Source organism: Trichophyton verrucosum (assembly GCF_000151505.1).
Source record: "Trichophyton verrucosum HKI 0517 chromosome Unknown contig00040_1.f1.exp, whole genome shotgun sequence".
NCBI lineage: Eukaryota > Fungi > Ascomycota > Eurotiomycetes > Onygenales > Arthrodermataceae > Trichophyton > Trichophyton verrucosum.
The window spans coordinates 1-15,233 of record NW_003315609.1 but is presented as its reverse complement, the minus strand read 5'-3'; the positions used below and the strand labels follow the sequence as shown (position 1 = coordinate 15,233).

General features: G+C 49.8%; 6 protein-coding genes across 6 annotated transcripts; 1 reads left to right on the top strand and 5 right to left on the bottom strand.

Annotated features, from left to right (window-relative positions):
• Positions 1-807: 807 nt before the first annotated feature.
• On the bottom strand, positions 808-3,191 carry TRV_00527 (uncharacterized protein; the record flags this gene model as incomplete). Its single annotated transcript, XM_003025260.1, has 3 exons — positions 808-1,088; positions 1,161-1,782; positions 1,845-3,191. The coding sequence occupies 3 exons, from the start codon at positions 3,189-3,191 to the stop codon at positions 808-810; spliced, it is 2,250 nt and encodes a 749-aa protein (XP_003025306.1).
• A 746-nt stretch (positions 3,192-3,937) lies between these two features.
• TRV_00526 (uncharacterized protein) lies at positions 3,938-6,159 on the top strand (the record flags this gene model as incomplete). The annotated part of the gene is made up of 2 exons (XM_003025259.1): positions 3,938-4,112; positions 4,280-6,159. 2 exons carry the CDS (start codon positions 3,938-3,940, stop codon positions 6,157-6,159), a joined length of 2,055 nt encoding a protein of 684 aa, XP_003025305.1.
• Positions 6,160-6,306: 147 nt separating this feature from the next.
• Positions 6,307-7,617, bottom strand: TRV_00525 (uncharacterized protein; the record flags this gene model as incomplete). Its single annotated transcript, XM_003025258.1, has 2 exons — positions 6,307-7,487; positions 7,557-7,617. The coding sequence occupies 2 exons, from the start codon at positions 7,615-7,617 to the stop codon at positions 6,307-6,309; spliced, it is 1,242 nt and encodes a 413-aa protein (XP_003025304.1).
• Positions 7,618-7,760: 143 nt separating this feature from the next.
• Positions 7,761-9,160, bottom strand: TRV_00524 (DNA-binding protein HGH1, putative; the record flags this gene model as incomplete). The annotated part of the gene is made up of 5 exons (XM_003025257.1): positions 7,761-8,171; positions 8,304-8,582; positions 8,665-8,778; positions 8,851-8,954; positions 9,136-9,160. The coding sequence occupies 5 exons, from the start codon at positions 9,158-9,160 to the stop codon at positions 7,761-7,763; spliced, it is 933 nt and encodes a 310-aa protein (XP_003025303.1).
• A 1,308-nt stretch (positions 9,161-10,468) lies between these two features.
• Positions 10,469-11,140, bottom strand: TRV_00523 (uncharacterized protein; the record flags this gene model as incomplete). The annotated part of the gene is made up of 1 exon (XM_003025256.1): positions 10,469-11,140. One exon carries the CDS (start codon positions 11,138-11,140, stop codon positions 10,469-10,471), a length of 672 nt encoding a protein of 223 aa, XP_003025302.1.
• A 513-nt stretch (positions 11,141-11,653) lies between these two features.
• Positions 11,654-15,202, bottom strand: TRV_00522 (uncharacterized protein; the record flags this gene model as incomplete). The annotated part of the gene is made up of 5 exons (XM_003025255.1): positions 11,654-12,316; positions 12,359-12,997; positions 13,055-13,333; positions 13,425-14,939; positions 15,011-15,202. Coding segments are annotated over 5 exons (3,288 nt in total), but the record flags the coding sequence as incomplete, so codon positions are not given.
• Between the last annotated feature and the right edge of the window lie 31 nt (positions 15,203-15,233).

Genomic DNA, 15,233 nt, shown 5'->3' with positions numbered 1-15,233 from the left:
TGGAAGAATCTTACTTCAAGGGATGGTTATCAATTCTGCCCAAACTTTGCTTGGTATTTTGAGCTGGATGGCTAGTATTCCCGCCAGATCTACTGGCTCCAGCATCTGGATGATATCGATGATTACGATGTCCTGTATGTACTAGCAGAGATGACCGGCAGACTCGTTTTTCTTTCTTTGGCCGCCTCTCAGGCTCAGCTGCCCTATCTCCTTCTATCTGTTCGATCGGTTCGCCTTGTATGCGTCGGCGATGGTGGTGATGGAAATGACGGCGCTTATCCGGAGTTGCTGGAGCGTCTGCTTCTTCCATGTTGGTGCCCTCGATATGCTTGACACCTAAGCTGTTAGGGAACGAAGGATATCCTAAGTAGACGTCAAGTGTCTTGATCAAGCTTATTGACGCTTTTGTAGAGCGTTCGTGGCACGTCGTCATAGCAAGTTAGTTGAAGCCTTCCAAGGTTTGAATTTCTATTGGCAGGAAATTTCCCGCGATTCTTAAATGGGGGCGCCCCTGTCGAGCAACTGACCCCTAGGTGGTGAATGCTGGATGATACATGTATTATATATCACAGTAAAGGGCAGGCATTTCACTTTAGTCCTCTGCAGTAATCGTAAGAAATGTGAATATTCGGCGTATGTAGATTATTTATTACACCGCGTGAATATGAACAAATGGTCATGACAGATGCTTTTGTCCACCAGTCAAATAGCTATCATTACAAGATCCTAGAAATTTCTGAAAGCTCCAAGAGGCAAGATACATCGTAATGGACTCAATATCGTCTTAAATGCCAGGAGAGATGAAAATCAAGCTTCTTTGATAACACCAGGTCGCAACAGCTTGTCCTCCTTTCCAAAGACAGAAACATCCTTGACGATCCCAATGAACCTACGATGGTTCTCTCTGGAGTTTCCGAGGCGCGATCGAAACATACGGAGGAGATCGTTGCTCAAGATTCCGTTTGCAGGAATAGCAGCGTGAATTTCAGAAGCAGTTGGGAAAGAGGCGGGTGGGGGAGCCCCGGCACCAGGGTTGGCACCCGAGACCGACCCTCGTCGAGATCCGGAACCAGAGGGAGTAGAAATGCCTGTATCTACCAAGTTAGTTATGGCATCCATGATATAAAGGGGAATGTATATGTGTAATGAGAGGAACTAACCACGAGAACTCTCGGGGCTGCTGGCCCGGCTACCGGTCACAGCTTTGCCAGCAGGAGTAGGGCTTCCAGCACGAGAACCAATTGGAGTTCCGGTCTTTGACTTGGCACCTGGAACGTTAAGCTTCATTCTCTTTGCCATAGTACTATCACTCATTTCAGCACCAGAGTTGGCGGCTTTTTCAACATCACTTGCAGATCCAGCCTTGCCTGGACCAGTGCGGATACGCTTCTTTGCACCGGCAGCGGTTTGAGCAGTGCTGGACGTGGCATCGTTTGCGTTAGCAGTACCAGAGCTCTTTCTCTGCGCTTGGGGAACAGGAGAAATAGGTCTAGAGGTAGGCTGAGAATTGGAGATTTGGGCAGAAAGATGCTTGTTCTTCGGTTTCTTTCGGGAGGAATCTGTGCCACTGGCGTCGGAGAGGTTTGGGGATCCAGGACGTTTGCGAGCGGCAGCTTGTGCTCTCTTCAGCGGGTCAGTATGTTTAGGGCGCCCAGACGGGGTATTGGTGCCTTTGGTAGATGTCCCCGAAGGTTTGTCAGCCTGGTTATCTTTTCGCTTGGGGTCTTCTTCCGACTTTTTCTGCTCCTCCTTTTGGCGCTCTAGTTCAGACTCATCCGTACTCTAAAAAAAAACAGTTAGTTGAATAAGGAACAAGACAAGCACAATGTAAAATGCAAAATTACCTCATCATCAGAATAAGGGTTTGCATCAGATCCGCTACTGTAGTCAAAATTCTTCTCGCGCCGCTGCAACGCCTTTCGAACCTGTTTGCCAAAGCTTTTGAGATCTTCCTTTTGTTTCTTCTCTAGGTGCTCCTCTTCATCATAGTCCTTCTCATCTTTGAGATCAAAGATGTTTGCCTTTAGTTGGTCTTGTTTGATACGCTTTTCTGCAGTTTTGGCATCTTCGTCATCATCAAACAGCCCAACATGTTCCTCGTCATCTGCAAATCTATCTTCGTCGAAGTCCATATCGTCACCTTCGAAACGATCAGTGACTGGAGCGTTTCGAGACTGCCCAGTGTATATTTTTCGCTGTCTGGCATATCTTTGAAGCTCTCTCTCTTGGGCTCGTGCTTGTTCCTTTTCCATGAGCCATCGGGGGTCTCTGATCTTCCTGGCCATATGCTTCTCTGCCTCTTCAATGGTCAAGACCTTGAACTGATTTTTGGCAGTAAATTTGTACCATTTATCGATGGGTATCATTCGCATCTTCCCGCTGCGCTCCAAAACAAATGTGGCGTATGTCTCTGACATGGCAGCCTCATACTTGCCAACCCAAATATTTTCATTATCAAAATCTTCCAGATGCCAAGGTAAGGCCTCCTCATATTTAATCTGAGACTTTGCGGCCTCCTCTGGTGTGATGATAGATTTGAATACTTGCTGTGTCCGCTGCTTAGGGGCGTTCACTTTCTTGGGTCCTGAATTGACGGAGGGAGCAATCTGCGCCAGGTTATCCTCACGTTCTTTAGCCCGTGCTTCTTTCTTAGCTTCCATCTCCTGGCGTTCGGCCTCAGTCAGACCAGCGTAAGGGTCACGGAACCCTCGTCGGGGATTTGCATCTTCCTTCTCATTTCCAGCTGGAGCGGTGGTTGTAGCTCTTGGATCTCGTCGCTGTAACCTTACGGGGCGTGTAAATTGAGATTCATCCCTGGGGTCCACGCTTTTCTTTGATATGAGCTTTGCGATGTGGTGCCTTAATCCTTCTCTGAGCGCACGTTTTGTTGTAACTAGCGGGTAGTCCGAGTACGTTTCAGAGAGCAACGGACCGCTGAAGCCGTTGGTAGTGAGATCGTCAGCGCTGGGGATAGGTTTTGGTTGTGGAAGCGTGCTCGCCGGAGGTTGATGTCGTGGAGGCTGCAGCGGAAGGGTCGACGTCCCATTTGCGGTTGTAGGCCTGACCTGACCTTGCATATATCCCTGAGGCTGACCCTGGGGCTGAGGCTGGCCAGGAGCAGTAGGTCGTGGAATAGGTCGTTTCTTTGGTCGAACGAGTGGATCAGCTGGCTTGGGGCGGCGTCTGACCATAAAGGGTCCATTCGGTCCTCCCGGGGGAGTTCTACCTAAGGGTGGGTTTGGCGGAGTCGTTGAACTCATGATTCCAGGCCCTGGCTATTACCTCAGATAGGGAAAACGGCCAAAACTACCATTGGAGCTGGCAGCGGAAGCTCTCTCACGAGCTGTCTGTCTGGCGGCTGCACTCAGTACCCAACCGTGATGAGCGCGAAGCCAGCGACTGAAGGGTTAGAAGCGTTCACTGTGTAAAAAGGAAGTTTTTTCTAGCAGCTCCGTATTCGTACCCTCTGCTAGTAGGAGGGAGGGTGTCTGTCAGGGCGAGATGTTTGGTATTGTGATAATCGACGTCGCTGTCGCTTTGTCGATGTTTCTTCGTCGTCTTTGACGTCGAAGACGCCTAGATGTGTCACGTGGACAAGTGACTAAGCTGTTTGTCAGCAAGTCGTTGACGTCAAAGTTGGTTTTTGGTGGAAGAAGACGAAGTCGAGAAGACGGCGAAGAGCCGGCAAGAAGATGCAGACGATGAAAGAGAAGATGAATCCGTGATGACCGAAGCCTTAGGGCTCCTAGCAGGTGGCTTTTATCCTCTATGAGGAGCGGGGGACACTGAGTTTTCAGGAGGACGGCCTACAGACCTCAATACCCAAATATACCATTGAGCTTCAGGATAACAATGCTCCCTTTGCTAGTTATTCATGCAGCCAGTTATAAAGCATTGACTTGTCGCTCTGGGTTGTTTCCCTAATAGCTCAATACCCATGGGAGTTTTACTTTTTAGAATAGAAAGATGGCTCCCAATACGCCCTTTCTACTTTGCAGGACCTTTTGATATTCAGAACGTTCGAGACCAAATCCACCCACCAGATGAGAGGACAAAGAATGCACTAAAAGGACAGAAGAAGACCGAAGAGCATAGAAGAGAAAGACGCGCTAGTGAGAAATCTCTAACTAGCAGGACAGGAGGGAGATTTCTGGTGAGAGAGCTGTCCTAGCCTACCCACTAAGGCACCAGCCTGCATTTATAAATAGAGACGTTCTGCCCGCCCACCTAATTTCTTTCTCTTCTTCTTCTTCTTCTCCTTTCAACGCCTCCTTTATAGTTGTGTTCCTGGCTGTCTTTTGTTCTTTTCTTCTCATCATGGAGCCCACTGAGCTAGTCCGGCTACCAGATGAACCCGCCGCCGCTACAAATGCAGATATAGCACCGGATAGTGAACTACCTGACTATACCACAGGATCATGGTCATCGCGATGTGGTGCCTCTAGACCCCGTTTGGTGGGCTCTCCAACAAACTTTGCGGTGGGCTTTCCTGCAGCACCCCCCAACGTGCCAGCCAGTGACTCCATCAAGTCCCCCCAGTCGCCAGCAGAAGAGTGGGAGGGCTCTGGGACCATCGCTTATATTACCGACAAATCCATCAAGAAGTTCCTGAATCTGCCTCCGGAGGTCCACCAGCGCCTCCAGCTCGCGAGTGCCCAGCTCGCTGCTGAGCATATGATTGCCCGGGGGGCAGCAGAAGCAGAGAGCGAGTCACTCGGCCAGTGGCAGCATGGCCGTCGACTGCCAATCCATATCTCACCAAATTCCGCCGTTCATCAGTATGAGTTGGCTCGTTTCGAGCTTGATCGTCAAGCCGGCCTTGTACCCATGGCAAAGCCGGTACCTACTGTGTCAAAACGAGTCAAGCCACAGATCCAATCCCATGAAATGGCAGAATTTCCGTACTTGCATCAGGTTGTCTCTGATATCAAATCCTGGAGCATCTCTCGTAGCCGCCTCGAACAGTTGGAGGAGCTGCGTATCCTGCTGTGCAGCTGGACTCATGATGCTGTCGTTGACAAAGTGAAACAAAACCAGCAGGGCGTCCAAACCGGACCCTTCTCGATCGCTCTGAAGTGCTTCGGCAGCTATCGCTCGGGCTATGCCCTTGTTGAATCTGAAATGGATCTAATCACAATCACGGAGAACCTGCCTGCTTATATCAAGCAGAATCTGCCACTTATCATGGCTGAGTCATTTCAAGCCCATGGCTTTGCATCTTATCTTTTACCCAGTATCGAGCATGACCGCTGCATGTTCCTCCGAGTTTGTCAACACCCATCCAAGCAGTTCTGCCAGAGGCTTGAATGGGAGTATCAAGACCTGAAAAATGCCAAGGAGTTGAAAGCATTTGCCATCTCACCTCTTGCCTGCTGTGATAAAAACACCCCATCACTTCATTATAACATTTATTTTGACCGCATAGAGACGCTGGCATACCGGACTGATCTTCTCAGAGGCTATAGGGCCTGTGATGACCGTGTCTATGAAATAACAGTAATAGTGAAGCGATGGGCAAAAGCACGCAGAATCAATAACCCTTATAATGGCACCTTGTCTTCATATGGATACACGCTCATGGTACTGCACTATCTGATGAATGTTGTAAAGCCACCTGTTATTCCAAATCTGCATAGATATGCACTACCAGAGGGCGCCACAGAGCAGGACACATCCTTTACCCGCAGTCTTAGAGTGATTTCTCAAGAAGCAGCAATTGGCAATATTACCACCAACACTCAGTCAACTGCCTCACTTCTCTATGGCTTCTTCGCTTACTACTCTTCTGTCACCAACGACCCAGATCTATACCCACGGCGTAGGCACATGCCCTGGTTCCACTGGAGAGAAGGAGTGGCTTCCATTCGCGGGCCATACACCAAGAAGACATCAAAGGGCTGGGTAACTTACTTCAAGGACGTGAACGGTACTGTACACAACAATTTACTCGCCATCGAGGATCCGATCACACGAAACATCAATGTCGCGGATAAAGTCACGCTGGTCGGAGTATATTTGATACGGGACGAATTTGCGCGCGCATTCCGCATCGTCTCACTTGCCAGGCCAATGCCAGGCACAGATTTGGCGTGGCAGACGCCGGACGGCGCCAGATGCGAGGATCTTTTTGCTGAGCCCACTGCTAAAGCCAAGCTTTGATAGCACTTTTAATAGTCTATCCTTTCCTATGTTGTTGTTAATATGTTTTCCCTTTACTAAATTGCATTCCCATTAGTTAAAGTTGGTAAAAAATTGAAAAAGACAAGACACCCAAAAATACAATGCATATGATATTTATTGAATTTATCAATTTTCCTGAGTAGAAGCCTTCCTGGCGTCCTCCCACCTCGTTTGTACATGTAGCCACCAAGTTTTTAACGCGGACGAATCAACTCCCAAGCTAGCTAGCCTGTCTGGGTCGGTTATAAACCATTCCTTATCCCTGCAGTCTTTCTCATATGCGTTCAGACTGATACCATCCCACTCATGCGTCTTTATGCCTCTAAAAAACGCCACGGTCCCGACGGGAGGGTGAAATTCGGCTGCATCTATAAACACGCTCATCGATATTCCTACCGTCCAATTAGCTGTGATGCTAGGTGGCGATGTAGATGGTAACGAGGATGCAGTAGTCACAGACGAGCGCCGTTTGTCGACGGTTTTGATGATAGTGGGATCGATGAGCCTAAGGTCTCTTTTCGGAGGCATGTTTGTTCGTTTTATCACCTGGGGAGAGATCCACGATATCACTGCTATAACATTGCAGGGATAGTTCCTCTTGGGGAAGGGTATTCGAGGGGCGAGAAGGTCTGAGAGGGTGAGGACTTTCATGGAGGTGGACATGGCTGTGGAAGACAGTATTTTAGGTGCTGTAGAGTAGCACGGAGATACACCCAGGATATCATCTTTGAGATTTTCATCTTCGATTTCATCAAGTAGATTAGTATCCTCAACTGCTGCCCTAAATACCATTGCCTTATCCCTCTCGGCGGTTTTCTGTCTCCTCTTCTCTTCCCGTGGGCTATCACCAGCGCCTTCGTCGGACAGTGCGGCTGCATCTCGTTTGACGAGTAGATGTTCATCCTCAAGATTCTTGAGCTGTACATCTAGTTTGAAGGGCACTGCCCGTCTATACCTTGCAACAGCCAGGAAAACAACTCTGCCAGACCGTGCACCCTTGGATGCTAGTCTGTTGGCCGTACGTAGCTCGTAGTCTTGGATATCAAGAACCGTCCCGGGCGTCAGGTCATCCTTACTGCTAGATACGAGGACATGCAGCTCGCTCTTGAGCAAGGCCTGTATGGTGTATTCTCCATCACTAAGAAATAGTCGATACGCTTTATACACGGCTTCGTGCTTATCATTGTTATGGGCTTCCTCGTCCATCCGGACGATTACCTCGATAACGCGCTCGACTCGAAGCAGCAGCTTGGGCGGTGGACATTGTGTGCGGATGAGTTCGGCGATACACGGTCTGACCTGAAGCCCTGTAGGGTCCTAAGACCAGTTAGCATTTCTCTATTTCTTTGTTTAACAATGGTAACTTGAGAGCTTACCATGCCAGGATATCCATGGCGTAGGTGAGTTGGTGAGATGGTGATCGTTGGTGGTCGACATGGCGGACTAATAATGAGTTTGGCGTTCTGCGGGTGTCGTAGTTACGAAAAGGCAAAGAATACATCGAGTAAACATGAGCATAACATGATCTATTTTGAACTTTTGTATGTACATTATAAAATAAAGAAAGAAAGAAAGAAAGGTCAAAAGACATCTACGACCTTCTCTTCATCCGCATCGTCGGCCTTCTTCGCCTCGATCTCGAGTCTGGCTTTCTCGATGGCGGCCTCTGTAGCCTCCCCTTCACCCTCCTCGTCTCGCATAATGACTTGCACCAGTCGGTCGCAGGCCTCCTGTACAGCCTCGTTGTTGGTATGCAGATGGCACTCCCTGATTAGAGGATATACCTGGACCCTCCGAAGCATGTCTCTACCGTCCCTGGTTGAGGTCAATAAGAGAAGCGTCTCGAGATGCGCAGTGAGGATGTCCGGGTCCGGATCACGCTGTTTGTCGGGCGGAAGCAGTTGCAGGTCCGGCAGCATATCTGAGCTTTCCTCGTCGGTGAACTCTTCTGGCCCGGCGAGCGGGAGGAGGATATAAGGCAGCAGGTTGACCTATTCCTCCGACATGAGGACTGGGTGGGAGGAGACATCAAAGGCGACGTTCTTGATTGTAGAAGCGACTCCTCTGCGCCTAATATGACTGCGGTGCTCGGTGAAGACTGTCAACTTTGTGATGGGGATAACCGCGTCGTAGGCTTGCTCGGTGACGAAGTAGGCTCGTCCTTCTTCGAACTTAGAGATGTCGGCAAATAAGTAGGAGAGATAGTCATATGCCTTGTCCTGGTCCTTGTCCTTGTCTCCTCCCTTGATGAAGCAGTCCATAAGCTGGTCCATAGCCTTCTTGGAGGTCGACACCCCCTCCGGCACTGCTCTCTCCAGGCTGACGATACGCTTGATGCTGTCTGACTTGGCCAGGTTGGCGAGCAGCATCGTTATCTCAGTTGCTGCCTTTTCCTTTGGGTTCTACCATACCAGCTAACAGTCAGACGATGGCTTGCAAGAGCAGACAGTAATAAGCAAGTAAATAAGACAGACACCTACATACGGTGACTTTCTTCAGGAGGGTCTCGAGAAAGGCATCGTCCTCCGCCAGCTCCTTGAGCACTTCGTCGTCCGCCGACAGGTTGATCAGGATGGTCAGCGCATCTTTGGCAATCGGCTAATGGCAGATATGTCAGCTATAACTCCTTGAAACTGCTTCGGGAAAAGGCATCGGAGGTGTCTGGCGCACTGGGTAGTCCTTGACCAGCAGCTTGAGGTCTCTGACGGGGAGCAGTTGGTGTCTCTTGAAGAGCGCGGGCTGGGAGGCAGAGTAGCCGACGAGGTTCTCGCATGCTATCCGTCCGTCGGTCCGTCAGTATGGCAGCACAGCAGTGAGACGTAGAAAACATGCGCAACGGGGCGCAAAGAGGCCTACCTATCTGGCGGATCTGCGTGTTTCCATGGTGGAGGAAGTCGACCAGCTGGGAGTCGTTAGTTAACTACTCTGGCCAGATAAGAAGGGAAGACGACAAACTGACCTCCTCCAGCTCCGTCGGCATGTTTCCTGTCTCTCTCTCTCTCTCTGGCCGATTGCCCTGGATAACTATTCAACTCTGTAAATGTCCTTCCTGCCGACTAGTAGTAGTGTGGGATGACTATGCAAATCGCTGATCTTCGACTGTGACGAAAAATAACTAGTTAGTTAACTTAACTAACAATTCGGTGCGGGAGCCGCAAATTCAAGCTTCTTGGCCAGCGTCACTCGTTAACTATTTCAACTCTCTTAACTGTCCCGCCAACACGGTGAATTTCCCATCTTCTGCATTTCTTCTTCACCTACAGATTATATTTGACCCGGATGCTTGACCTAGTCCAAGATCATGGCCTTATGACTGGCTGCTTGCCCACCAAGATACCCCTGAGGCGCGTCTATCTAAGGAGCAGAAACCATGACCTCCACTAGCCGCGCAACTACAACGGCTCGACGAGAGAAGGCAAAGGAATCCATGACAAATATTGAGTGTCCGGACTCATCTCCGAGGCATTCTACCAGGGCTCAGCGGTGAATGGCGCTGGCATCGTGTCTAGGAAGCTCGTTTGGTGGGCTAGGTGGCATGTCTCTTCGAGGGCAGATACCGTCACCCTAAGGGAAGAACGGCTATGTTCGTTTTATTGAGGCTTGGGAGTATATCCAAGCACTTTTCTAATACAGCAGTGAATGGCCGGCAGCTAAGTTCAGGGCATGTTCTGTGAGACGTTGGAGCGCCACAGAGAGACAAGCAGTGGGATGGGGGAAGCATTGGGATCGTACTAGCAAGGAACAGGGTCTAATAGCGACTGCGTAGCGAAGCACTTTACCGGTCAATAATACAGTATAAATATAATTCCACGTTCGCCAGGTGGTTTCTCACAGTTACACCAGTAATCGAGCAGGCCAATTGATCCCAGGGGCACCTTGTTCTATTTTATATATCTCAAGATTGAGAGCTGATTTTTGCTAGTCTCCTAGATATTATCCATCAAGCATGCTAGAGACAGGGGAAAGAAAGCTTTCGGTAACTAGAACACATAGACCAGTGTTTTATGATTAATTCTCTTTGGTATACACGGATGAAAAGGCGTTGTTGAACGATAGACGCAACCCAAGTGACGGGGCCAGCCTCAGTCTGGCCTCGTAGTTATTTATTCCATCCAAATAATGCTATCGTTATAAGACATAATCGACTCCTGTAGACGGCCCAATCCAAAGAAAACGCGGATAAAACAGAAATGGAGAGACAGAATACACGAGGAGAAAGAAAAGGGAATCAGTAGTAGCGAAGTGAAATAGAATGGGAAAAGAGTACAAGTCAACGGCCGCTAAAAGCTCACAAGGACTCCCGGAACACGCCTTTCTGTGCGTGAGCAGAGCCCTCGCCAGCCGGAGGTTCTGGCCGTGGGCTCATATTCCTCAAATTGCTCCCCTCAGCATGGTCTCCAAATGGATTAGCTGGGTCATCTCCTTGTCCCAACTTGACAGGCGACGGATCACGGCTCAGACTTCTTCCACGGCTTGCTTCATGGCTCGCTCCAGGAGTAAGACCACCATCGTACGCAGATGCATTGCGATCGTATCCGCCAGTGTGTGGCGCAAAACCGAGTTCCTGCTCTTCATAATACCCGGGCGGGCCGAAGCCACCATCTCGCTCGGCGGCGCCCATGCGCGTGTCCCATGGCTCATCCTGCTCAGAAAGAGGCCTGCCAGCGCCGCCTCGGTAGGCTCGTGGCTCAAGATGGTCTTCGTACGATCCCTGGTGTGTTCTGCGATTGCGCAGAGCTGCAACCTTGTCCTTAAACCAGCCTACTATTCCACCGCTTCGGGGAGTCGGGTAGTTTGCGTCGCCATACGATGCAGGAGAGGATGTGAACGGTAGGTATGATTTCAATGGTGGTGGAGGGAGACCGGCTCTCCGGGCGCGGATCTGGGAGTAGCCTATCCAGCCGCCATACGCGAGAAGGGCGAGGATGATGATGAGTATGAGCCACCCGAACCACCGCATCGTGGCGATGTGTCTAGCTTCGAGATTCTGATAATCACGTTGCGGTTATGCTTAGGCAGCGTTCGGGTTTGTTGTTTCTTGTAGTTGGGAATAAATAAATGGCGAGTCCACAAGTCCAGAGTCCAGCTGATCAAGTGACAGGAAGGGGAGGTTGTCGTAAAGATATAAAGCTCGACACTCAGGCCGTAGGTCTCTCGCGCAGTGAACACCAGCTTGTCTCGGAGCCTTTTGTTTCTTTCTTTGATGTTGATCGTTCGTCAGCCGTTTTGATATGCGCAGCCTGACGGGAAGGAGGATGAGATTACGTAACAGAGTTGTATTCAAACCTTGGCAGGAGCCGCATGATTAGTCATTAAACCTTACGTCCGCGATAAGCGATAAGACTGGACAACAATCCATGTATATATATATATATATATTGAGGGACAATATTACGAGTCGATTAAAGGGAGAAGAGGGAGAAGAAGAAAAGAGTTTTGATATATAGGGGGTATATTCAATTAATTGACACGGTTATCGTGCTGAGCGTAAGAAGCCAACAATGCCACGACAGTAGCTGACCAGATCCGCCAGTCGCTTGGCCTCGCTCTCCTGCTCAGCCTTCCACTCTCTCAGAGCCTGCTGCAAAGCCACATTCGGCCCGAAGATGGCCCCGTTGCCCTCGGATGGCTGCGGCCCAACCGCTGCTTCGACGGCATCGTCGTGGACACGCAGGAAAACAGCCATCCACGTGTTGACCAACTCAAAATCTCGCTTTTGGCGGAGACGTTCCGTCAGCGCACGGACAAAGAGGGCTAGCTCATTATCCTGGCCATCCTGGCTCCTTGGATCGAGTGAGCGTATCTCTAGATCAGTGTTTGCTGGAGAGAGCAGCTTCAGGTACTCAATAAATGGAGTGAAGTCATCAGCTTGGCCGGCGGAGTGCAGCAACGTTGTAAACTTCGATAATTGCCCTCCTGCCGACCCGTTCATTCGCTGTATCCGCGCAATGCGGCTCCGTTCCGCTTGGAGACTTTTCCTATCGTCTTCATCCTGGTCTGCAGAGGCGTTGCCGATACTTACTGTACCGGATGCAGATTTTGACTCAAGAGACGGCAAGAAAAAGGGAGCTTTCTTTGGCTTCTTTGGGGCTTCCTTTGGCTTATTTCGTTGCTGTAGACATATTAGCAGATGGAACTATGAATGAAGAAATAATGTTGATAATAACAGGCAGCATACCTTTATAGTGTCAAGGTGCAGTAGGGTCTGCCACCTGGTCTTTGGAGTCATGCTCAAGGTCATCATGTTATGAGAAAGCTGGTCAGGGGTAAGCACAGGCTGTTTCTGGTCATCTGATAACCAACTGTCATCAAAAGCTGCCTCTATCATAGCAACTCCGCCCTCTCCTGATGCGGTTGGAGCAGCAACCGCTACAGCCGTATCTTCCTCGATATGGCTTGTCGGAACATGCATAAATAGACTCTTGTTATTCCAAAGGTTGATCCCTACGCCCTCTGCATGGGCCGTAGCAAGGAACTCGCCAGTGCTTGAAAATGAGAGGGAAACACATGTATTCTTCAGCCTAAATGCATCAATCAGATGGCCAGTTGGCAAATCCCAGACGCGGATAACCGAGTCCATGGAGGCAGCAACGATCCAGCGTCCGTCATTTGAGATGGTAAAGTCGTTGACCTGGCCAACACATCCCCAGAGTTCACGGACTAGCTTTTTCGTCTGGATGTCGATTACACGGATGGAAAGATCGTCACAGCTGAGAGCCAGAAGGTCACTGGTGCTGCTGAACCGTAGGCCAGTGATGGCACACATAGGATTCCAATCTAATTCATCCAGAAGTTGACCCGTAATCAAATTCCAAAACTGATCAAATCAGCAACAATGACACACATATATATAGCTCGAGCAACAGGTACATACCTTAACTTTACCATCAAGTCCACAACTGACAACAGTAGTATTTAAACTGTCAACTACGATGCCTGTGATGGCTTTGGTATGTTTAGCAGACTTCTTCTTATCGAGCTCGTTCTCATCTCCATCAACAAGACGTTGTAGCTTTGCCTTCTTAGCTTGGGCCGGCGTCAGGCGTGGTGGGAATGACTGTCGACGGATTCCAGACTGCAGGTTATACATGACTAGTGAGCCGCCATCGGAGCCAACCAAGGCAAATGTCCCACATTGGGACATGGCCACACTCTACAAACGCATTAGTAAATTCAAAAAAAAAAAAAAAAAAAAAAAAAATAAAAGATATGAAGGGGTCAAATAAGAATGACAGGGAGTGTACCTTCACCTCAGTACTGTCACCAGTCTCCAAAGCCCAACGGCCGGCTTTCTTCTTACCCCAAATCCATGTACGCGCAAACTTGTCACCCTTATGCCCAGTAACAATGCTCTCCCAGCCGGTCATATTTGTGTTCTCGGCACTTGTGGCCTTCGAATTAGCCCATATGGGTCCTCCAGCGGCTGCTCCCATACCACCATCTCGGTTCAGAGAGCAAGCCAAGCATGTTATTTCGGGAGCTTTCAATTCTTCATAACGAATGGTTTGCTGGCTGGCGGACGTGCTTGACGCGCCGATCTTTTTGGCTTTGCTCTTTACATTTCCCTGAGAGAGCTCCGTATTCTGGGAATCCTTGCGCAAGCTAAGACCAAACAGGCTGCGGTCCTGGCCAGCGCTTAGCAGCCATTTGCCTACTACTTCAGACCCATCGGATCCCGAGGGAACAAACATGACTTTCGTAATTGGCGCGGAGTGGCCGGATCTGGCATGAAGCGGTCTCGGGATTGGGGAAAAAGGAGTCTGGTCGAATATCCAGGTGCGTAGAGCATTGTCCGAGCCGGTTGAGACCATGACTGGCTGACCGGGCAGGAACTCGACTTTGTTTATCTGCACACTCCTGTCTTCTCCAGATGGTTCATGCGCATTTCTCACAACACCAGTCACACGACCGCCGTTAATCAAATCCCACAGGACAATATCACCGCCGTCAGCACTACCAGTGGCCAATACACCATCCTGCCGCCCATCCTCCCCAGCCCCAATTCCATCTGTACGGAAAGAGATAGACGTTATAGGAGCACTATTGGTGAGCCCAGGTTTCTTCAAGCAAAGCACGGGCTTGTCTGTTCGGATATTATGTATCACTAATGATCCGGATGCATATGCAATTGCGAGGAGAGATAAGGCTGGAGATGGCTGCAATGCGCTGACTGCACCTGCGCCTGGAAGAGTAGGGAGGACTGAATACACCAATTTCCCGGTAGACACATTCCAGATATCGACGCAACCGTCAGAACGTCCAACAAAGACTTTGTTAAGGTACGTAGGCATGGTACATAAAGTACTAGGAACTAGCTTAGTAAACTCCTTGGTGGCCGCAGGAGTAAGGGTTGTATAATGGGAGTAATCTGCCGATTTCCACACGATCATACGATTGCTGCAGCATCCGACAATCCAGGATCCAAAGACGACCAATCGATCCACCGATTGAGCGACAGACCCTGGGGCAATAGAAGGCATCTCCAGCTCAGCCACCTTCTTCCCACGCTTAAACACCCAAACACCGCTCTGCTGAGCCGCTGACTGGCCGCCCCAGGCCGCAAACACACGGTCCCTCCATGCATGGGTCGCTGTAATCAAAGCCGGTGTCTGTGGCCGGGTCAAGAAGACAAGACTGAGACCTCGTCGTAGGTCATATGTCTGCAAGGACTGGCCAACTGATGTTGTTATTTGAAAGGTTGTCTTGCCTAGTGGGATCGAGGTAAACGGAACGGACGTCGACGAAACAAGGCCCAGAGTCTGCAGTCACAGAGTTAGTCTCTACCCATGTATCTGTGCATCCATCCAATTGTATAGCAAAAACAGCTTACTCTGAAAGGTGTGAAGATGCGAGATCCGTCTGGCGCGCGTGAATGGCTGGACTTCTCCGTCACGACCTTCTGCCGCTTCGCCAGTGGCAGGTCAAAAGCCTCGTTCGCCATCGTCAGCTCGTCTCGATATGTCCTCTCTTCTTTGTCTTCCTTCTCCTCCTCTTTCTCCCCTTCTTTTTCTGCTTTTCCTTCCTGGCTTCTTCGTGCTGAAGCTTCAGTAAAA